This window comes from Acinonyx jubatus, chromosome F2 (assembly GCF_027475565.1).
Source record: "Acinonyx jubatus isolate Ajub_Pintada_27869175 chromosome F2, VMU_Ajub_asm_v1.0, whole genome shotgun sequence".
NCBI lineage: Eukaryota > Metazoa > Chordata > Mammalia > Carnivora > Felidae > Acinonyx > Acinonyx jubatus.
The window spans coordinates 44,608,741-44,631,433 of NC_069394.1; the positions used below are offsets into that span (position 1 = coordinate 44,608,741).

At 36.5% G+C, this 22,693-nt stretch overlaps 1 protein-coding gene and 1 long non-coding RNA gene across 4 annotated transcripts; one reads left to right on the forward strand and one right to left on the reverse strand.

Annotated features, from left to right (window-relative positions):
- Nucleotides 1-75: 75 nt before the first annotated feature.
- OTUD6B (OTU deubiquitinase 6B) lies at nucleotides 76-16,236 on the reverse strand. 3 transcript variants are annotated; one of them, XM_015082866.3, is made up of 7 exons: nucleotides 15,979-16,233; nucleotides 15,201-15,352; nucleotides 12,684-12,764; nucleotides 7,659-7,971; nucleotides 5,799-5,860; nucleotides 3,208-3,314; nucleotides 76-2,418 (listed from the first exon to the last, which is right to left on the reverse strand). In XM_015082866.3, the coding sequence occupies exons 1-7, from the start codon at nucleotides 16,058-16,060 to the stop codon at nucleotides 2,334-2,336; spliced, it is 882 nt and encodes a 293-aa protein (XP_014938352.2). In that variant the 5' UTR covers nucleotides 16,061-16,233; the 3' UTR covers nucleotides 76-2,333. The 3 variants fall into 3 exon arrangements, with proteins under 3 accessions (XP_014938352.2, XP_026920055.1, XP_026920054.1); XM_027064254.2 differs by lacking the exon at nucleotides 15,979-16,233 and adding an exon at nucleotides 9,928-10,065 and having other exon boundaries at nucleotides 15,201-15,258; XM_027064253.2 differs by lacking the exon at nucleotides 3,208-3,314 and having other exon boundaries at nucleotides 15,979-16,236.
- Nucleotides 16,135-18,327, forward strand: LOC128310961 (uncharacterized). Its single transcript, XR_001431753.3, has 2 exons — nucleotides 16,135-16,533; nucleotides 16,642-18,327. It is a non-coding gene; the product is annotated as an uncharacterized LOC128310961 (long non-coding RNA).
- The last annotated feature ends 4,366 nt before the right edge of the window (nucleotides 18,328-22,693 follow it).

The window sequence follows — 22,693 nt, forward strand, 5'->3', positions numbered from 1 at the left end:
TCCAAAACAAAGAAGATTTTCCCTATTTCTAAATTGTAAAATTGTTTAAGAATAACAATTTGAATGAACAAATGATTTAATTCATACATCTTTTATTCTTCTTTTGGCAAACATCAGATAACATGAGCAAAACTATATTGCTCACTATAGTTACATACATTCTTTTTTGCTTTATATAAGTTTGTAAACATATGTAAGTGGATAAAATTCTTGGCTAAAGACATATTCCAAAACTCTGACATATACTTTTCTGAATTAAGAGAAAAGAGAGCTTATGAAACTTCCATTAGACCATAATCATACAGCAAACTAAATTAGTATATACTGTTTTTAAATTACATCTGCCATTTTTTAAAGACTTCAGTTTTTGGTTACAGCTAAAATGATTTTTATTTGAAGTTTTATGGAAGAATAGAAGCTGACCACACAAATCTTACTCATAACAATATCTGCCCATTTAAAAATAAAAAATAATAAAAATAAACCTATAATCAAGAAAGTTCCATTCATCTTATTAAGAAAAAATAATTACGAGGAAGTTATTTTAAATATAGATGGCATCTGTACTAACTAGGTTTATGATACTTTTTTTATTACTTCTTAATGCTTATCTTTTGATTTTAAAGTAACAGATGATTTCATAAAAAAAGGTCAGCCATTTACCATTTTATAATTTAATTCTTTTATAATTTCAGACCCAAACAATTTCAGATCAAGGATTACAAAACAGTCAGCCTTCAGAATATACTTTGTTAGGCAAACAGAACAGTTTTTCATCATTTGAGCTAGAACACCTTCGTGCAGTACTTGCTATAGCTGACCACAGTCCCTACCAGCTTCCCACATTGTCATCAGGTGGGCATGTGAGACTAACAACTGGTTTTAATATCATAAAACCCAATATTTACTTACAAAAATTAGTTGCGCTCATGGAGCAAAAATTGAAATATTACAAATTTGATGCTAAATCTTAGTATTTACTCCTAATTTGGGAAAAACAGATGAAACCAAAAGTTTCATTTTCATTAATACTTAGTTACATAACAAATTATCAGCGAGACATGTTTCTACATACAGATACTATCTTCTTAGAATAGTGTTAAGAATAATGTGAAATCTGAGCCAAATAAATCATTCATATCAGAAAGTATTGTATACTGATTTTACTATTCAGTCTTAGCTCCCAAACAGTGGCTTTCAACTTGATCCCTATATGTAACATAAACATTCTCACATATCTGAAATAAATGTAGGCTAACTAACTTTCTTCTAATCCTGGAGAATGAAACAAAAACAGAGGTCTGGTAAGACAAATTGAAAGTGAGGAGAATTTGAAGTAAAGTTGGCCTTGGACCCTTTTACATTGCTACTCCTTCAGTGTGTACAAGTTAAAAAAAAAAAAAAAATGAGAGGCCACAAACTATTTATGAGTGGAAAAGACCACAAGGAAAGCAAAGCAGCTAAGTGGTGACGAGGAAAACATAACGAAGAATATAAAAATTTGCAGTTTTGAATATGATCAAGAAATGATGGTACTGGAGCTTCTGGCTGGTTCACTTAGAGCAGGCAACTCGTTATTTATTGTGGGGTCATGTGTTCAAGTCCCCATGTTGGGTGGAGAGATTACTTAAAAAATAAAAAAAAATAGAATAAAAAAATAAAAGACACTAAAAAACTGTAAGAAAACATGATGGTACTTCTTTAGAGGTCTGATCTGATAGGAACACCTATTTACCTTTAAATTTCTCATTTCTTACACTTAACTGATTCCCATGTGAATAAATATTTTAAAATTTTTAGTTATTAAAGCAAGCTTTTTAGCTGCACTTTGATGGGGTTATATAAAAAGCTTCATAGTATTAATTCCATCAAGTACCAGGGTTACTGAAATCAGATACATTTATAAGCATTAATTAGATTTGCTGTCACCTTTAGCACATTTTTGCAATGACCAAGTCAATTCATTTCTTCAAGAAAGTTACATTAAAATGGTTACTGAAAGCTTTTAGTAATAAGGAGAAAAATCAAATTTATTTCAACGCATAACAGAATGTTCAAGACCCTATATTAGTAAAAATATCAGCAAATAGGTACTATCTTGGTCTGTAAATGATGTATTCCACAACGACTCACAAGTGTTTTTAAATACCACAAAGGGAACACTGGTTAAAGTTTATCTCTGGCATACTTTAAAAAAAAATGTGTTAGTAGCTTTGCCATAAAACTGATTTAAGGTAGTTGTGTTTTTCAGTAATGTCAGAACAATCCAGCACTTGTAAGAAGACTCAGATCGGCACACTGTACTAAAACATAATTGTGTAACATTTTGTAAACTAGCTGCAATTTTCAGTAGCTGTGTTCACCAACTGTGTAACAGAATTGTAATGTTCTCCTAAGCCGTATGCATGTCTCATATATCTGAAATGAGAAAAGGAGAAATGAGTAGTTTAGACGAAAGTAATTCATTGTATATAAATGTTTATTATGTATATAAAACCAAACACTCAATGAATCACTCCACAGGGGTATCATTCAAAGACTTCATTGACATATTACTTAAAAGTTCAAACCCATTTGAAAAGCTTCAGCAGTCAGTAAAATCTGGTTCAATAACTCTGCTGAGTTTAAGTCAGGGAAAACACAATCATTAGGGGGCAAAGGAAAATTACTGAGATGCTGAGTACTCAATAACCTTAAATTTTTACCTAAATCTAAGCCATTAATGATTACCTTGGTAGTCTGGCTAATAAACAACACTAAAGCCAACAGCAAACTCTCCATGCTGTGTTTCAAAAAAGAATTCTCAATCATGTAAAATACTTTGACAATACGAAGAAAAACTCTCTAAGGAATAACCAATTAGGCAACATGAATATATTTCCGCTTTTGTTCTTGTTGAAACTTAGCATTATTAATGTCACACTAAGACAGTATGAAAACTAATCCTAAAATCTGTAATCTTTAGAAATTATTTTATTCTTAACTCATACACAAGAATAAACCACTATAAGTTTAAACAATTATCTAAATCACATATTGACTGACAATGCTTTCTAATTTTATAATTGCCTTTAACATAAAATAAGCGTAATTAATGCAACCGAAGACATATTTTTTCTAATTAATCAACATATACAACCTAACATCTTTGAATAATTCTTTTTGTCTTAACTATGAAAAATGTAACAGAAATTTCCAGGTACTTACACAAGTATTAATGGGTTTTTTTGATATTCTTCACCAACTACAATAGGAGGAGAATCTGCCTGTATTATCTCTATTGGTGTTTGTAAAATATGAGACAAGGCTCTTAGCTGTAGGAAAGAAAATGTATTAGTAAGGAAAATAAAACGGTAAATCTTACTCAAGTCATAAACTACTGAGTATGCATGAATAGGGCAACCATCATCCAACAGAGATCTACTCTGTTCCTCACTATACACCAAGAGCCTGCCTGCCACAGAGTAGACATTTAATACGATTTGTTGAAAAAACAAATGTAATATTTATTAAATCAAACGCAGAAATTTCAAGCCCTGGCTACACAACAGCTTTTTAGAAATAGCAATACCATAGTTAGTGAAGTAAAGGTTCATTATACTAGTCCCTCTACTTTTGAATACTGCTTGAAAACTGCCAGTTTTTAAAAATACTATCACTCAGGCACCAGATCAAATCAATTACAATTTGGGAGGGGCTGGGAGAAGGAGAGAAAGAACAGGAAATATTAGGAGGTTTATTCTTCTAAAAGCTTTCAGATGATTCTAATGTACTAGTGCTGAAAACCACTGTTCCATAATATTCAAGGCATGAGTAGCTAAGTTATGTATGTGAATTGTACTATCCTTTCATGGATTTTCCACATGATTAATACACAATGTTAATTTCATACCATACATTATAAAAAGAGTTTAAAGGCAGATGAATAATAGTTAATAATAAATATTGGTAGTAACACTGTTTAGACCTACTATGACCAGGAACACTAAGCATTTTATGTATACTAACTCATTCAATCCTGACAATAATCCTATGGGATAGGTAAAGACCTAGAATCTAAAGCGAGTGGTCAAGATGCCTGCCCAAAGTCAAGCGTAAAGAAATAAAGTGACCTGCAACTGAACTGAGAAGTCTGACTCTGGAGCCCAAGTTCATAAATTAATCATTCAACAGTCCTCAATCTTAGTGCCCTCACATCTATGTATTTGCCCAATTATAAGAACATTTTGTCTGGAACATGGTCCTTTTAGGATGTTGTAAAAGAAGGGTAAGAAATTTCTTCAAATATATGGAAATTCTGTACTGCACAGTAGCAAACTTAATCCCACACTCTACCTCATAAAATGTTCCTTTGAAGTATTTTTTTCTTATACCTGAAATTACATTTTTAAAAGCCAGCACAGAATGGAGAGTGTGAAGCAAGCTCTGGAAATCTTAACATCCCTTCGAAGTCTTTAAAAATCATATAAAGAATTTCTCTTGAATAATTTAAATTTACCCCATTGTAAAAACAGCAATTCCTATGTCAAATGAATTCATAGACCAAAAATTTATGAGTAAATGTCCTTCAAAAGATGTTGTAAAGTTTTTTTTTCTCTCTTTAAAAAGACTTGCTTAGGTCTGTAGTTCTATTAATTTGTGCTCCTCAAGAAAGTTCAAGCACCTTTACTCCTAATGTAGTCACAAAGCTACTATGACAATTTCCTGAGTTTCAGAGACCCAGGAGAGGCATACAAAACGAATGGACACAGTTCCCTCTGGTGGCTCAGAAGAGGTACAAATACAGACTTACTGAGAAAAAGACGTTAAAGAAGCATTCACGTCATTTCTCCAAAAAGTATAGTTCTTGAAGTGAAATACTCAGATCCACAAACCATTCAAGGTGACTAATTACCACTACACAATATTAATTCTGCTAGATTCATCCATCTGGCACGTTAGCTTACGAAGTTCTATGCATACAATACTTGTCTTATTTAATGTCCACAAATGACCTACCAAGTACACACAGGGGTTTTATTATCCCTATTCAATTAGGACACTCGAGCTCAGGAAACATGGCTGACTCCCCGCAGGTCACAAAACTGAAAGGTAGAAGGAAAGCCAGGACCCAAACCTAGGACTTTCTCTCCTATCCCCTGACTTTTGAATACCCCAGGCTGCCTTATCACCACTTGGAACTATTAGATGTTTATTCTGTTTTAATAAAACAAAGTTACAGTAAGATAAAGCTTTAAAAAAATCCTGATGAATTCCCTACAAGTGGCTGAACATACTGTCTTCCTACATGTGAATTTTGATGCATCAGATACTGCTCTGAAGTCAGTATCAACTGGAATTCCAATTATGATGTACTGTGGCAGGATCTGACCCATAATTTCACATAAAAATACGGTTTTCTCTTTACTTTATAATAGTGATTTTCATCAGCTGAGCCACTAGGCTAAATCTTACTATACTTGAATAAAATCATCACTTTCATAAGTCCAGAAAATCAAATATATTGCCAGGAGCAGCATCACAAATGGAAACACCCAAGACTAACATTAGCCTTACCAACCCACAAATCAACCACTGGGCTATTTAAAATGAAATAGTGCTTTACTTCCCAAAGATACATACTTAACGGCCTAAGAATGTTAATTCCCCATTTCAATGCTTCATGAGTAGAGAAATGGCAAATACGTAACAAAAAGGGATACTCAAAGAGAAAGTGGGACCATCTGAAAAATACATCTGATATGGGATTTAGAAATAATTTAACAATCCACAAATACTATGAATAATTACAAACTTACCTCAAGCTGACCTCCCCATGCAGCTGTGTTGACGATATCATCACAGTACTTCCTAAACTCTTCTGTAGAAAAAATGAGAATATAGCACTTAATAATTTTCATAACTCATGTTACCAGATCCCTTTTATAGCTCCCACAATTCCTGATCATTACTCAAGTTGTAAACCTACTCCTTTCTCTACCTGCACTCTCTAGAATTTAATCCAATTCCCAGATCCAAACTTAACTCGCTCCAACTTTCCACCACCTCTCCATCTGAGAGGAAAGCAATTCATTTGTTTCTCTCCCTCACGCTGAGGCCTAGGGACTTAATTACATAGCAAGCCTATTCTTCTCTCTTTAGCTAAGCAACCCTCAAAACTGCCACCATACTCAATATTTTGACATGTATTTTAAAATCCAAACCTGCATCTGAAAAAATACACTGAACTAAAACACTGCAGCCTTAAATTGGGTCCACTCTAAGACCCCACAAGAGATGTGAGAAGAGGGGCACCTGGGTGGCTCAGTCGGTTAAGCATCCAACTTTGGCTTAGGTCATGAGCTCACGGTCTGTGAGTTTGAGCCTTGCATCAGCCTCAGTGCTGATAGCTCAGAGCTTAGAGTCTGCTTTCAGATTTTGTGTCTCCCTCTCTCTCTCTGCCTTTCCCCAGCTCACGCTCTGTCTCTCTCTCTCAAAAATAAACATTAAAAAAAAAAAGATGTGAAAAGAGAATCAGGGTAAAACTAGAAAGGAGTTGAAACTCCTTTGCCAGCAGTAGCATCAAACAGTGCCTCTATTTGTTATTTTTAAAGCATTTACCTTATTTGCTTCAGTATCAGTTCTAGCCAAAGAAAGGACTTCCTGGACGAGTCATGAGAGTAGGACCTAAGTGCAGTTTAATGGCACATCTTGAGCATACACACCTTATACAGAAAGTTAAAAATGGGAAACTAATACCCTTCCTGTTTAGAGGAAAGGAAAAAAATTATGGACATGTACAGAAAAGTATGTCCTGTGTGTTTGCCTCATTCACTGCTATATTCCCAGCGCTCAGGGTCCTAGAAGTGCCTAGAAGAGTCCCTGGCACATAGTGGCCTTCAATAAATATTGACTAAATAAGAAATTAAGTCTTTTGTCTTTTTTTAAAATTCAGCATGCTGAGTTGCCAACTCTTTTCCACTGCCCTGCAACTAGCAGAGTCAGGGACTCCATTACAGCAAAGTCAACCTTAACCATCCCTTCTCCTACCCCTCCTGGTCATTTGACTTGCCAATGGATACTGCCACACCTGCAATCTTCTCTTAAGGACGAACTTTCCTCTATTATATCTCTGACTCTCCCCAACACTCTTTCAGATTTTCACCTGCTCTCTCCTTTACTGGCTAGTTTTTCTTTTTTCTACCTCCCCATAAATATTCTATCTTAATTGTCAAAGGTATTAGAGAGAATAATAAGGCAGGTTATTAACTCATTTGTTTTTGGTTTTGCAGAGTCAAATTTTGCCTAAGTATTGTGGCTTATTGAAAGTAAAATTGAATTTCCCAAAGTATAGGATAAAAGGATTTGGTTTTCCGATCATTCTCTGCTTATGGTCTTTGGACCCTATACTTCCACAGACTAGTCAAAGCATACCTCCCTCTATGCCTACTTTGTGACATGTGAACTCAGAAACATAATTTTCTCAGTAATAATAATGAATCCTATTCCACTTTTGCCTTAAACAATATACTAGTATCTATTATAATATAAAAAACAATTCTGCCTAAATTTTGAGACTTTTTCCTCCATAAGAACTATAATAGGTTTTCTTCTTCTCAATGCCAAGAATCACTTTACTTAACAGCAGCAACAAGACATAGTAAAGAAAAATAAATTACCTAGAGTATACATATCTCCCGTATTAGGGTTTGTTAAAAATGGCAGAAAGTCTTCCACATGGCCTTTTATATATTCAGCAGTTTGACTTCTCAAGGCAGCCACAGTCAAAGGGCATTTCTGTTCTTTGAGTTGATCTTCAATGGCTCTATACATACAGTGGCCATCAGATGGAATCTGTTTAATTTCCAACTGTCTTGCTGCCAATATTTGAGCAAGTTTTTCACTTTCTAAGTGTCTGGCTCCAGATAAGTTCTCAATTTCAGCTTCAGCTATCCTTTCTTCCCGCTCCTTTTCCAATGCAGCTTTTTTGTCCTAGGAGGAGAATATAGGAAAGTTAATTCACAATAACGAGGACTATTTTACATTTATTAAGGGGATAGAAATGTAAGACCCTCAAGACTTTTGCCATTTTTGTCCCTTCTCCCACAAGCATTATCATATTGATGATCTCATCACTTGTAGAATTTTCTATACTGGGAACTCCTTTAAGGGCAACTATCTTTCTCATCTGCATGTACCCAGCACCGAGCTCTATACCAGGACAAAAAAAAAAAAAAACCTTCAAATTTTTCTTTAAAGTCTACTTAAAAACTACATGAGGGGTGCCTGGGTGGCTCAGTCGGTTAAGCATCTGACTTTGGCTCAGGTCATGATCTCACGGTTCATGAGTTCAAGCTCCGCATAGGGCTCTGTGCTGACAGCTCAGAGCCTGAAGCCTGTTTAGGATTCTGTGTCTCCCTCTCTCTCTCTGCCCCTCCCCCACTTGCACTCTGTCTCTGTCTCTCTCTTTCAAAAATAAATGAACATTAAAAAAAAAATTTTTTTTAAATATGTTTCTAAAAGCTTTAGTTACTGATTTCAAAGTACTGCCTTAATACTGTGTTGTGCTAGGCCTTAAAGCAACATCATTATCATATTTATGCCAAGCTAATCCAAGCTTTTTAACTTATCACTCCACTACTGAGGCATTAGCATGCTAAATCACCTGTGCAGTATTAATATGCCAAAGACTTTAGAAGGGTAGGGGAATTCTATTTATCTAGCCTAAAGAAAAAAACAGTGCATGTGTACGTACACACACACACACACACACACACACACACACACTTAACTGAAACAACAGATAAAAACATTCTTATAAAAAGTTAAAGTATCATGATAGACAAAAGTTCCTCTAATGACCAATGCCTGCTGTAGAAGTCAGGTGTGTATCTTTCTAGATTTTTTTTCCTAAGCGCTTTAACAAATATTGATGTACTCAAAGTATAGAAAAAATACTTTAACAAAAATGGTATCACATTATATTCTGCAACTTGCTTTCCTTATTCAAATGTCAGAAGAGTTCTTCCCATGGCAACATATGCAAGAATTAGGTATGGGTGGGGCATGAGATCTATGACATGAAGGATGGATGAGAAGTAGAGTGGGAAGGCTGGGGGGAAAGAAAGAAATCCTGACAGTTGGACTAGCAAGGATCAAAGCCAGAAAGCACTGTTTCATAGCTGAACACAGTTCATATAGCTAGGGTACCACAGAAACATGTCAAGAGCTAAGAAAAGATATGTATATAGCTAATATATACTAAATCTACACATACATAGTTAAAAATTAGAAAAATATACACAAAATATTCATAGTGCTTTTCTCTGGATGGTACAATTACAAAATAATTTGTTTGCCCCCCATGCCCATTCCCCATCTACCTCCCCTCTAGCAACCATCAGTTTGTTCTCTGTATTTAAGAGTCTCATTTTTGTTTACAAAATAAGTTTTGTTTTGTGTGTGTGCACACATGCATGCTTTTCTGCATCTAATTCTCTACCATGAATACGCTTCATTTATATGCTGGTCATGACTGCTTTTCAATTTAAGAGAATAAAAATCAAGAAAAAGTAAGAAAAGGTAAAGACTGTCATGTCCCTAGCTCTCATTCCTCCTTGGGGCAGAAAAATTAATGGAAAGGCAAATTTCAATGTAACTTACTGTCACACATTTGAACTACTTGCCTGGTAGGTGCCATACTAGAACCTAAAGTGATTTGTAAGTTACCTGAATCAAAAGCAGTATTATCTTCCTAATGAAATATACACCTGTTTAAGTTTATTCCACCCAAATCCAACCATGCCAGAAATAACATGAACAAATTTATTTCACTGCATACCTACAACTGTGCATCACAGCGGCATAAAAATCTTAAAACACAAGATGGCACTGTTACTTTATGAAAGTCTAAAAAACATTTTCAGAGGGGAGAGGGAGGATAAGCACCTTGGATATCATCTAATCCAAAACCCCTCATTTTCCTCTGAGGAAACAGCACGCAGAAAGATTTCCAAAGGCCATACAGCTGGTTTAGAAGCAGAGTGGGACCAAGGACAACACAGAGCGCTCCTTCTATCCAGGCACCTAAATCAGAATAAAAGTTGGAGCAGATGGGAGCTGGAGTTAATGATGTTATGTACTAGTTACTGGAAGAGTGGAATTTTATACTAAACCGTTTAAGCTTCTAAAATCTAATCCAAGCATTTCATTTTTGTCCTCAAGCTCCACTTTAATGTTACACAGTAACTATGTTTCCTTTCCAGGGCACAAGGTGGGAAATTCACTGGATTCTTTTCCCAGCCACTAATAGTTTCCCAGTGGCACTAGGCACTGTGGTTTCTACAGCCCAAGTGCTGGAGACAGAATGGCAACAATTAAACCTAATAAAAGCATATATGTAAGATGAAAACAGCACTTAACTTCATAAATATATTGTCAGTAAAACTAGAGTCCTGTCAATGAAGTCATGCAGCAAAATCAACTCTGAAGAGGAATCTTAAGAGCTGGGTACCAGTCCTGGGTTGGTATCAAACTTTCAGTATGCCACTGACAATTTTGAAAAATGAAGAAATTGAACTAGAACTCATTCTGGCTCTCAAATTTCCTATTTTTGGAACCCAGTTCTCCTGAGTTCTACTTGGGGCTCTTTCCAGCATACCAAAGAGCTTCTTCCATTCAAGTCTGCTGAATTAAATAAAATACTCCACTTTTTTTCTCAATTAAAAATAAGAGATTTGTCCTACGATACTCCAATAATAAATATTTATAAATTTTTGTCATGTTTTTCTAAAACAGAGTTGTATCTCTCCCAAAGACAAACACCATTCTTTTTATTCCTTGGTGCCTTTGTCTAAAAAAAAAAGTTCAAGTTTCATTTTCTTATATAAACTTTTAAGTGTTTTCAGTTCCAGAATCCTATTAATACTATTAATATAACAAAGCAATAAAAAAAAAACTTTGGGAATTACTTCTAGGGTGTTTTCTCTGCCAAGTATTTAAGCAGCTGACTACAAAAGATACTAAATTTTTTGAGGGTATAGTTGAAAAGGTATGCATTTTAGCTATGCATTGTTTTAGGAGAAAAGTAACAAAATGTTTGAGAAAAGGGAGTTTAATTTTTTGTTTTGGTCCAGCTGGGTGGGGTCCAGCTGGGGATGAATAAAATTAGATACAGACAGGAAGGAGTTGGGGCCTATGTTTTCCAAAATTAAATAGGCTACTCCAAGATGTATCAATTACTAAGTAGAGGCAATCCCAATAAATATTTTGTTATGCTACTGCCAAGCAAAAACTCTGCCCTTTGCTTTTGATCTATAGCAGCTAGATGACAACTATAAGGCTATCACAAAGAGAACATGTATCTTAAGTAGGGAGTTAAAACAGATAACCTCCAAGATACCATAAAATCTAAGTTTCATGATTCTGTGAAATTCACAATCATAATATTTACTCAAGAATACAATCTTATATAAGCATGAAAATGTTTGACCATTTGCAACTTAATCAACTTTCAAACAACAAAAAACAAACTACTGGTCTTGGGTTGAATTTGTAAGAGGCACACTACGCAGGACTGAACACAGTAAACATACTATCATTGGCTGACCCGCTAGTTCTCCAGGCACTGTGTTAGGGCTTTGGCAACAGTACATTACTTAATACTTACAATAACTCTACAAAGCAGGTATTATTTCACCCATTTTATACATATGAAACTGAGGTTTAAAAAGGTTGAGAATCTTACCCAAAGTCACAACAGTAAGTAGGATTAAAACCTTCAAAAGTCTGATACCAAATACCATGCCCAATTAAACTGGGTACTACTAAATTATAAAACGCTAAGTTAGCTTAAAAATAAGTATTTAAATCCTATAAAACATCAAGTGTTAGTAAAACAATACTAGAGACTAAACAGACTGTTTTTAAAACCCCTTTTTCTTTTCCCAAGTGAACAGCCCTTACTTATCTAATCTCAGTCCCATAGTTTTGATTTCATGAACTCACTACTTCCAACAAATCAGTTTCCTTATAGCTCTCACCATGATGCAGAATTATTTCATGCCCACATGCGTGCTATTTATCGTACTTCAAATATCCTCTTTAAATAACTATTTTCTTAAAATTCTAACTCATTTAACACTTGTCACAATGAACTTTTCCTTCTCTGAATTCCCACTGCAGCTAACCATTACATAGGTACCTGCATAAACCTCAGAATTTTGGACACCTGTGTATCTTGCTTAATTTCTAGATTCAAATCCTTGTTTCACCACTTAGTACCATAGTTTTTAACCAAAATTGTGCATCAGAACCATCTGGGCCCACACTGTGTAGATTCTAAATTATTAAGTCTGGGATAATATATTTGTAAAAAATATTCTTTGCACACTCCCCTTCTATGCCCACTCTCTTAAGAGAACTAGAAACGGAACATGTTATTTTATACTGGTTAGGCCTATTTTCTTAAAATGAGATTAAGAATCTACTTCACAGGATTATAATCAGGAGTAAATGAGATTTCATATAATCTATAATAAGCCTAGCATTGTACCTAGCAAACAGCAAATGCCTAATAAATGTTAGCTCAGGTCCTTTGACAAGGAACTCCATCATTTTTTTTCCTACTCCCTTCCTACACAACACCTAAGAGAGTAATAAGCATACAGCACTAACTTAATTACTTGGTGACATGACATTCATACCCGTCTCTTTTGTGCTTTTGATATCCGAGGTGGCTGATTCTCAAGAACCAAGTTTGAAATGTTAACAGCAACAGAATCTATCTGAAGGAAACAAAAAGCATTAACGAATTAATGAAAAATACTTTTAATTTATCATTCAAAGTATTAGACTATTAAATTATTGAAAAAAATCACAAATGCATGTAATCCCACAACTCAAATTTGAATAATACTACTAGATACGTTATTACAAGACATGGTTGTGTCTCCTTTCTCTATTTTTAAGGGAGAATTCGTCCGATTCCCAAAAGGTTTTCTTACAGCTCTCCAAAGATAATGCTCATCCCTGCAGGCTTTTCCTTCTTGCTTCCAATTCCTACTCCATTAACCCAAATACTTTCTGTATGTGCCAACTCATTCAGCAGTCCACCCTTCCCTTCTCTAAGTGTTGACAGTACCTATAGGATACATAAGGTCCTGCACTGGCTCAGTTCACTACTGCCTTCATAAGCTCAAATGTGGCAGGAAAGGCCATTCTCCATCTTAATTAGCCAGAACCTGATGAACCCTGCTTCTTGACCGTAGTAACATACTGAGCTTTCTCTATCCTTTCCCATTTACAAACTGATAACTATAGGTAGAAAAGTTAAGGTATTGTTCAGATAGCACAACCAATCTTAATCATCAAATGGCTGTCATGTGTTTGCTAAAGAAGATGCTAGACTTTTAACGATCAGGATTAGTAGCTAGCATTTTATTATTGCAACTATAGCTTAAACCAGTTTTTAGTAGGATACATACATAATGCATATAGAGACCTCTAGTAACAATAGAGCTAGCACTCTTCAAGGCTATTCCCAAATTATCAAAATATCAAACCAAATTAAGATTTCAAATAATAGTTACATCAACTTTAATAAAATGAATATTGTTATATTTTTCAGAGGAATCTGCTAAAATCTACAAACTGCCATGCTGACAATAGGCAAGAAACAGAAAAGCATCTGGAAAGCAATGACATAAGAATTCATATAGCATTCAGAAAGAAAACAAGCTTAAGTCAATGAAAAAGACAATAGGTCAAAGTAAAATGGGAGCCTGTATTTTAACAAACAACATGTAGCTTAAGAATCAAACATTTTTGTCCTTGGAAACGTAGGAAAGCTCAAAATTGCAAATGAGAAGATAATTGGAATACCATGATTGTGACAACACAAACACCTGGGCATCATACTAGGTTACTTGGGAATAAAATATGCTAAGACACAGAGGCGCCTGGGTGGTTCAGTTGGTTGAGTGTCCGACTTCGGCTCAGGTCATGATCTCATGGTCTGTGGGTTCGAGCCCAGCGTCCGGCTCTGTGCTGATAGCTCAGAGCCTGGAGCCTGCTTCGGATCCTGTGTCTCCCTCTCTCTCTGCCCCTCCCCCACTCTCACTATGTCTCACTGTCTCTCTAAATAAATAAAAAAAAATTTTTTTTTTATTAAAATATGTTAAGGCACAGAAGGCCAGGATCTTGATGACTAGCTAACAGGGCTAAAGAAAATGAGAGTATGTTTAATATAATGACCACTGTTAATCAGTACAGACAAGTTGTTTTCCCTGTCAAGAACAGACCAAAAATAAACTTAATAAAACCACATTACGGTAGATAAAACTTTGCACAGACATAACATTCTAACTATCGAAAATGGAATAATGTTATGGAGGCTGTGATCCTTGGTATCCAAACTCATGCAATAAACTACCACACTATACAAAGTTGTAACAGAATTCAATATTCACATCTTGGGAGTAAGACCGTCCTGATTTTGAATTCTAGCTTTGGCACTTAATAGCTGTTCAGAAGTAAGTTCTTAATCTCTCTGAGTCTATTTCCCTCTTGAAAAATGAGATTCTTTACATTCACTTCATGGATAATATCTTAGTATGTTACTATAAAAATTACATGAGATAATACAAATATGTTGAAGTGCTCGGCACACAATACCTATTAGCCACAGTAAGTATTAGTTAAAATGACAGTATGCTCCAATTTACCCAAGAAACGTAAATTTTCACTCATTACAACTTGTTCATAAAGCACTTTATAATCTAAAAATGATTTCATATTTGCTGTCCCATTTGATTCTTACAGAATCTCGTGCTTAAGCAGCAGAAGTATTTATATCACATTATATGTGGAGAAGTTTATGCTCAGGAAGTTTAAGTAACTTTACCAAGGTTACAATACTATTTAATGGCAATTCTGGGACTAGAAGTCCTAACTTCCATTTGGTGAAGCTTCCTCTAGTCCACTTTATCAATCTGTTCCTCTATGGGGCAAGTAAATAGTTGATGCGTACTTTTTTTGCTGACCTCCCTTACAAAAACACATTACCATGTAAACCTGGTCACAGAAATATTAATGAATGGTGACGCATGATTGTGACTTCCGTTCCCTCTAATTGTACGATGTCATATAGTCAACAGTTTAATATTAGAGATGGGCAGTGGCTTTCAAATGCTGTAGGCAAAGAGAAACATTACTTTACATACTTTACTTTCCTTAGAAGTTAGCTTCAGTTGCTCCAGTTCTTCTTTATGTTTCTGTTCCATTTCTGCTTCCAACTTAGCAACATCTTCGGTGAGTTGCTTCCTCCTCTTTTTGTCATTCTTGGGAACAGCATTCTTCATACCCTGAATTCTGGCTGAAAAGCCACCAAAATCATTAAGTCAACAATTCAGGATTGAGAGGAAATGAGAAATGGGGACAATAAGGGGAGAAAGGTGGAAACAAATAATGATAGAAGAGTAACTGCGTTATTAGACATTTACAGTCTACAGAGCTCGGATGGAGACAAAAAGAAAATCCTCAAAACTGTACGTTTGTTTAGTGTGATAGGAAAAGGAAAAAGAAAAATGACTCAAGTTTTAAATCTTTTAACTATCCCTTTTGAGTCCTCAAAATTGAGGTGAGGTATTTTAAGAGCATCCATTAGATCCAAGTGTCGGTAACAGGTTCAGGAACGGGAAAGGGAGACAGGGGAGGAGGCGGTACAGTCTGGGCCCAACATCACGGTTTGGAGGTATTCTCAGACACCAGCACCCAGGCGGTGACATGGGGAAGGCGAGACGTGGCGGATCTAAGAAAAGGAAGCTTCTGAAGATCTGGCGGATTAAGGGACCACCGGGATAGGGGATTAAGAGGGAAGAGGATACTAGCTACTTTGGGAAAGTCTAGGAGGAGCCAGATCAGAAGCCTCTCAAGATTCCTCAGAACCGACCCGCCACGCGCCCTTTCCTGGGTCCGGGAGACTTCCCACCCCCTGGTCACCTTGCAGCTCCTTCTTCTCTTTGCGATGCCTTCTCACTAGCTGCTCCTCCTCAGCAAGCTCTTCCGCCAAGATTGCCTCCATGACGACCAGGTAGCCCAGCACACGCGCTGGTAGCTGCACCACGAGCTAACAGGCACCTTCCACCCCCACCCTCACCCGGGGTGCCATTGGTCGCGGCTGGGACCCAGTCCCGCCTTCGAGGCGGTACCGGATCTAAGCAGAGTCATTGGGCCGAAGAGAAAGGCGATGCGATAGACGCATGCGCACTCCCGTGACTCTGGTCTATGGGGGCGAGGCGGTGGGGGGGGAGGGGCACGACAGCGCGTGGGGGTGTGGCTTGACCGCTGCACTTTGCTGCTTCGTGATTGGCTAGCGCGTTATAGCTCCTTCAGGAATAAAGCTACGCGTCAGGCTACCGGCTCTGACGTGAGGCGCGCAGTGATGACGTGACGGGAGCCATTTTGGAAGTTCGTTACCTTTCGTTGGGTCTTCAGACGGACGGCGTTCTCTAATCGTTTTTTTTGGTCAAATTCCTGAGAAGTGCTGTTCAAAAGGTAAGGAAGAAAAAACATATAAGTAAAACTGTTAATAATTATCCATGGGAATCTTTGGGCTGAGTCAGTCAAACGGTAGGGAATTAAGTTTTGTTCATTGTTTTAAAGGTCGTAATACCTGAGTTCAGAAACCGCTCACAATTGAGAAAATGCCGCCTCTTGAAATGGATATAGAAGTGGAAACCGAAGAGGTTTTAAGGATGGACCATCATATGGTACAGGAGCTTACAGACCTATGCTCGAAGATAAAGAGGCTACTGTCAGAGCACTTGGAAAAGTATAAGAGAATTGAAAGAGAACGGAAACATGCAAACCCGGTCGGCCACAAAAACGAATTACAGAAATAAATGAAAAAAGAAACTAAGCATGAGGAAAAAAAGGGAAAAGATAGAAGAGACAACTAGAGAATCTGTCCAAGAGATGTAATCTACGCATAATAAGAATACCTGAAATAGATGACAAAGCAATTGAAGCAGAGACAAAATTTAGGAACCAATAGTAGAAAATTTTCCAGACTTGAGGGACTAACTAGATCGGCAAATAGAAAAGCTAATAGGCTACCAGAACTTAACGAAAAGAAAGCAACACTTAGACATACCCTAGTGACGTTAAACTGGAAGATAAAGAAAAAATTCTACAAGTATTTAGAGAAAGCAGGTTACTCATAAAGGGGTAAAAGTCAGACTGACCTGAAATTTCTTTTGCAGCTCCGAATGCCAAAAAGACAAGCAATGTCTACAGAGGTTTAAGGGAAAATAATTTTGAGCCAAGAATTCTGTATCCTGCTAAGTTATTTCTATACGAGGGCAACTGGAAGATATTAACAGATACTCAGGAGTTAAAGTATAAAGTATATCACCCAAATGCTGTCCTTGAAAAATTTGTTAAATGACGTTACTGCAACTCATAAAAACCATAAGTTAAAACAATTCAAGGGTAGTGAAGCAATTGTATGAAAAAAATAGGGTAAAAAAAAAAAAAAACTGGGTAAACATTAAAGCTAGTTAAACAGCCTTAAGATTAACTTGTTATATGTGGGGTTATAAGACTAAGTGCAAAAAATAGATTTGTAAGTTAAATGTAAAATTTCACTTTCTCTCATTTTAAACTACAAAGGTGTGGTAAATGTTTAGAAAGCAAGTAAGAGCTGTTATTTTTAGTATGCATTGTAGACAAAGATATGCAAGCTCTTCAGCTAAACATAAGTAAAATAAAAGGGCTTTGTCAGTGTGGACAGGACACAGTAAAGGCATTCCAAGTGTTAATCTGACGAAATGGGAAATGGGTACAGTTTTGTGTCCTCTATTTTTAATTATAGAGGGGGAAAAAGTAACAATTTTATCTGTAACGTGAATACTGTGTAAAAAAATTTCTAAATTCCTGGTTGGGGAGGTGGTAGATGAAAACTTTGTTTTATGTACATCTTGTCCAGGGAAAAGCAGTAGTTCCTGCTTCATGTAGTAGTTCATTATAAGTAAATTTGGCACTGAAATAAGGTTATGGGTAAATTAGAATATACCAGCTTTATGGATTGGAGAGGAAGTGTGAAAAACAGCAAGGAAACAAAGTCCTAGAAATTGAAGTAGGAGCAACGTTTTTATCAGAATTTAAGCTATAACAAAGTATAAAGCTGTAGGATGTAATATTTAAGCTTTGTGTGGTAAATAACGTGGCATTCATATGTAAGATGTTCAGTATCTGAGTGGTAGTTTTACTGATGTATACATAAGTCATTTTAAGTGTAGACTTAAAATTGTTGCATTTTATGTATTTAATAAAGTAATTCTTAACATACATATGGCAAAAACTGATGGACTCTTAAACGTTCATAGTCCTTAGTAAAGTAAGTGAAAGGAGATAAAGTAATTAAATAGGAGTGTGTGTGTGTGTGTATGTATGTATAGTAGGTATTACTTTGCTACTTCATTTGTATTTTCAGATTATCCTGAAACATGTCTAAATGATCTAACGTTAGGATACAGAGAAAACTTTAATGTATGATCACATTGCACAAATGACCACATTGCAAAACAGCCTTGCAGCTAAGACTAGATGTTGGAAAATCACACACTTGGAATTTTTGGAATGTTCTTAAATAACTTGGGCAAAGAGAAAATTACAACAAACACTGGTAATTCAGGAAATGCTACAATAAGGATGTTCTACATGTTGTGGGATGGATGCATAAAAGGCAAGGAACAAGGAACATTAGGTGAAGAGCTGAATATGCACCTAATAAGATAGACTTAGTAACTGGAGTTTCTAAATTTAGTTACCTTCCGGTCTAAGTCTTACCACCACACCTGCCCCCCCATACAAAAACTTACTAAAGTGTCATCTCTTTCTTAGACTTCCATATAATACTTCCTGCTCTGTGGTCTCTGTGAAAATTATGGTCTTCAGCATTGCCTAGGAGCTTGTTAGAAATGGATCTCAGGCTAATAACGTAGGATTAAATTATAAAATATATTAAGCATCTATAAAGTTTCTCACTGAGGGGCGCCTAGGTGGTTCGGTTGAGTGTCCGACTCTTTGACTTGGGCTCAGGTCATGATCTCACGGTTCGTGAGTTCGAGCCCTGCATCAAATTCTGTGCTGACAGCTCAGAGCTTGGAGCCTGCTTCAGATTCTGTGTCTCCCTGTCTCTCTCCCTCTGACCCTCCCCCCACCTCAAAAATAAACAATTTTTTTTTTTAAGAAAAGATTGTGTCAGAAAAGACAAATACCATATGACTTCACTCATTTGAGGACTTTAAGATACAAAACAGATGAACATAAGGGAAGGGAAGCAAAAATAATATAAAAGCAGGGAGGGGGACAAAACATAAGAGACTCAAATATGGAGAACAAACAGGGTTACTGGAGGGGTTGTGGGAGGGAGGATGGGCTAAATGGGTAAGGGGCACTAAGGAATCTCCTCCTGAAATCATTGTTGCACTATATGCTAACTAACTAGGATGCAAATTTAAAAAAAAAATGATTTTTGTGAGAGTAAACTTCTGGTTTATATGATAAGAAAGTTCATTACTTCAGATGAGGTATATACGCAGAAGAGAATGGCTTATGGAGGGGGAAAAATGAGTATTGTTTGTAAAATTGGGCATGATTTGTAACAGGGAAATTTGTGGATATGTCAGACAGGCATTTGGAATACAAATCCAGAGCCAGAAAAGATGTAAAGATTAGAAATTTAGGTTTGAGTTTTCTGATTGGAAGACAGTATTTGAGGCCATGAGCAATTACCCTGGAAAGGATGATAAGAAATAGGAGGAAAAAGGAAAGGAGGTGGGTAGGTATTACAGAGGAATAGAAGATTGAGATTTATAGTTCAGTTGAATTCAACATCAAAAACAATGCACTACAGTCAGCCATATACTTAGAGATGAGTAATAATGGAGTAATACGATATTTTTTGTATGGAGTCTTTTAAATTTATAATTTTAAAGCTCTAAATGGCACACCCATTGTCCTAAATATTCTAATTTCTAGTTCACTACTATGTAACTGTATATAGTTTATTTTTATTACTCGCAGTTATTTCTATAAAGTCAAACACTGAATTAGTGAATATTGTAGCATTGCATCTGGGAGGAATCTAGGATTGGGTTCCTGTGAACCTCTGGTCACATTTTCATCAGTTGATCAATACATAACCTTGTTTTAAGATATTTAATTTAGAATCTGTTGTTGATTCACTAACATTAAACTCAACCAACAGCTCATGGCCTGAACAAATATTACCTAACATTTTCTCAGTAAGGTACATCAGTGCCTTCTTGCATTTAGGAACAACCACTACACAGCACTATACTTAGGGACCATTTTAAACAGCAAAATCACCAACAAAAAAATATACCATGCAAAAATATATAATGCAAAAAATACATACCATGAAAAGGGCACTTGTTTACAGTATGAGAGCAGAGATAAAGACAGTGTCACCTGGTCTCGCTTCATTTGGGCCCATACATGTCTGATGACAGATTTGCTGCTACTCTGCAACATACACATGCCCATGAAAGCAACAGAAGTTCTGATTTGAGGGTTACTAATAAATTGTAGTAAGCAATTTCACAAACATAATCTGCAAGAAGTGAATTTGGACTGTAATTCAACATGGTTTTGTTAAGTATCTTTCCAACTGGAATTTGGGAAGCCATAGTTACACTAATGATGCCAAAGAATGCAGCTTTGAGAAGGTGCAACACTGATGACTCCCAAGGAACTAAGGATTATTGCAAAGGTCCTGAAAAACGTGTGCATGGTTATCAAGAACTCAGAGGGGTTTGCTTCTTTCCTTTCTCCCCCAGCCTTTAAAAAAAAACTTTGCTTAATCTTTATTTTTGAGAGAGAGACAGAGTGTGAGCAGGAGAGGAGCAGAGAGAGAGGGAGACACAGAATCCAAAACAGGCTCCAGGCCCTGAGCTGTCAGCACAGAGCCCGACGCGGGGCTCAAACCCACGAACCGCGAGATTGTGACCTGAGCTGAAGTCAGACATTCAACCGACTGAGCCACCCAGGCACCCCATTCCTCGCCTTTTTTTTTTCTTTTTGTTTATTTTTGAGAGAGTGCAAGCAGGGGAAGGGGGACAGAAGATCTGAAGCAGGCTCTGTGCTGGCAGGCTGACAGCAGAAAACCTGATATGGGGCTCGAACTCACTGTGATATTATGACTTGAGTGGAAGGTGGACACTCAACCAACTGAGCCACCCAGGTGCCACAAGCTTCTTTCCTTACTGTTAGCACTGAGCCAGCAGGTCTGGCTTACTAGCAGCTGTTATTTTGCTGTCCTGTCTGGGACAGCAAGAGAATGTTCCCAGTATGGAATAGAGCAAGTTGAAATCTAGACTGCCTGCCCCAAATATTAACTCTCAGTAAGACTAATTGTTAGTATAAATCTCTATGCCAAAAGAGTATAGGAAAATTAAGTGTTTTTTTGTTTGACCAAACTGCATATTTGAGAGATCGTGCAACCAATTATGAAATGAGATTGATATTCAAGGGTCACACTCAACTGCAAAGGTCATAAGAGTTATATGCACTGCTGAAGGAAATTGAGCCTTGGTTTTAATTAGTTGGCGATTTTGAGCCTCTTGTCCTAAAAGCTGCCATAATGATAAAAATACATATGTGTACACACACACACACACACACACACACACACACATATATTTCTTAGTCGCTCAACCAACTAAGCCACCCAAGCACGCCTGGATGGTAGCTTTTTAGAATAATTCCTTATTCTTTATCATGTGTCATGTTCACAGCAAAATAAAAACATTTTATTTTTTTTTTAATTAAAAACATCTCTGCAGAAACTTTGAACATGATAGAGATAAGTGTTACCCATTATCCCACCATGCATAGATGCCCTCAGAACAGGATATTTCCTTCTGGAAATTATGTTTAAATTACTTTTCAAATTTAGGCTAATAATATATATAAATTTCTGCTTTTTATTCACTTAAAATTATAATACAGACATTTCTCCAAGTCATTTATTCTTCAAAAACATTTTTAACTGCTGCATATTTTCCCATCACATAAACCAACTGTCAAAAATTACCACTTTTCAGCTTGTAATTTGCTTCTCAGCAATATTAGACACTACTGGCTATCACTTCTGCCCACATTTCTATTCAAATGTCAATGAAGCCTGCCTTGTCCCACCATTTAAAAGGAAAGAAGAAATGTGCTCTCCCCACCCACCTTTCCTATTTCCCTATTTACCTTGATTGATTTCTCTCCTTAACAGTTACCACCATCTGATATTATTATGTATATCCTTGTTAAATTGAGTGTTACCTATCTCCTCCCTTGGCTTCTGTGACACACCCTCTCCTACTTTTTCTTCTTTGGTTCTAACTGCTCCTTCTCTCTCACTGAAATTTGCTGGGTCCCTTAGGACTCTGTCCCAGGCCTGTTTTTCACTTTATACACTCTCCCAACTTCCAACTCCCATGGCTTCAATTACTACATCTATGTGCCAACTGGACTTTTCTCCCAGGTGCCAGCCTCCTGGGTGACTTCACTTGGATTGCCCCACAAGTACTTTGGACTTAACATGCTAAATGGTTGGGTTTTCTCTAAATTTGTACCCCAGGTTTTTTGTTTGGGTTTTTGTTCTTTTTTGAATAACATTTCTGCATTTCCAGAATTT

What these genes read in the sequence shown, in the direction of transcription:
- OTUD6B (XM_015082866.3), bottom strand. Translation starts at nt 16,060, where the DNA reads ATGGAGGCAATCTTGGCGGAAGAGCTTGCTGAGGAGGAGCAGCTAGTG. An exon ending in AGAGAAGAAGGAGCTGCAAG is followed by an intron (nt 15,353 to 15,978) that starts GTGACCAGGGGG and finishes GTGGCTTTTCAG; the next exon opens with CCAGAATTCAGGGTATGAAG. An exon ending in TAACTTCTAAGGAAAGTAAA is followed by an intron (nt 12,765 to 15,200) that starts GTATGTAAAGTA and finishes TGTTTCCTTCAG; the next exon opens with ATAGATTCTGTTGCTGTTAA.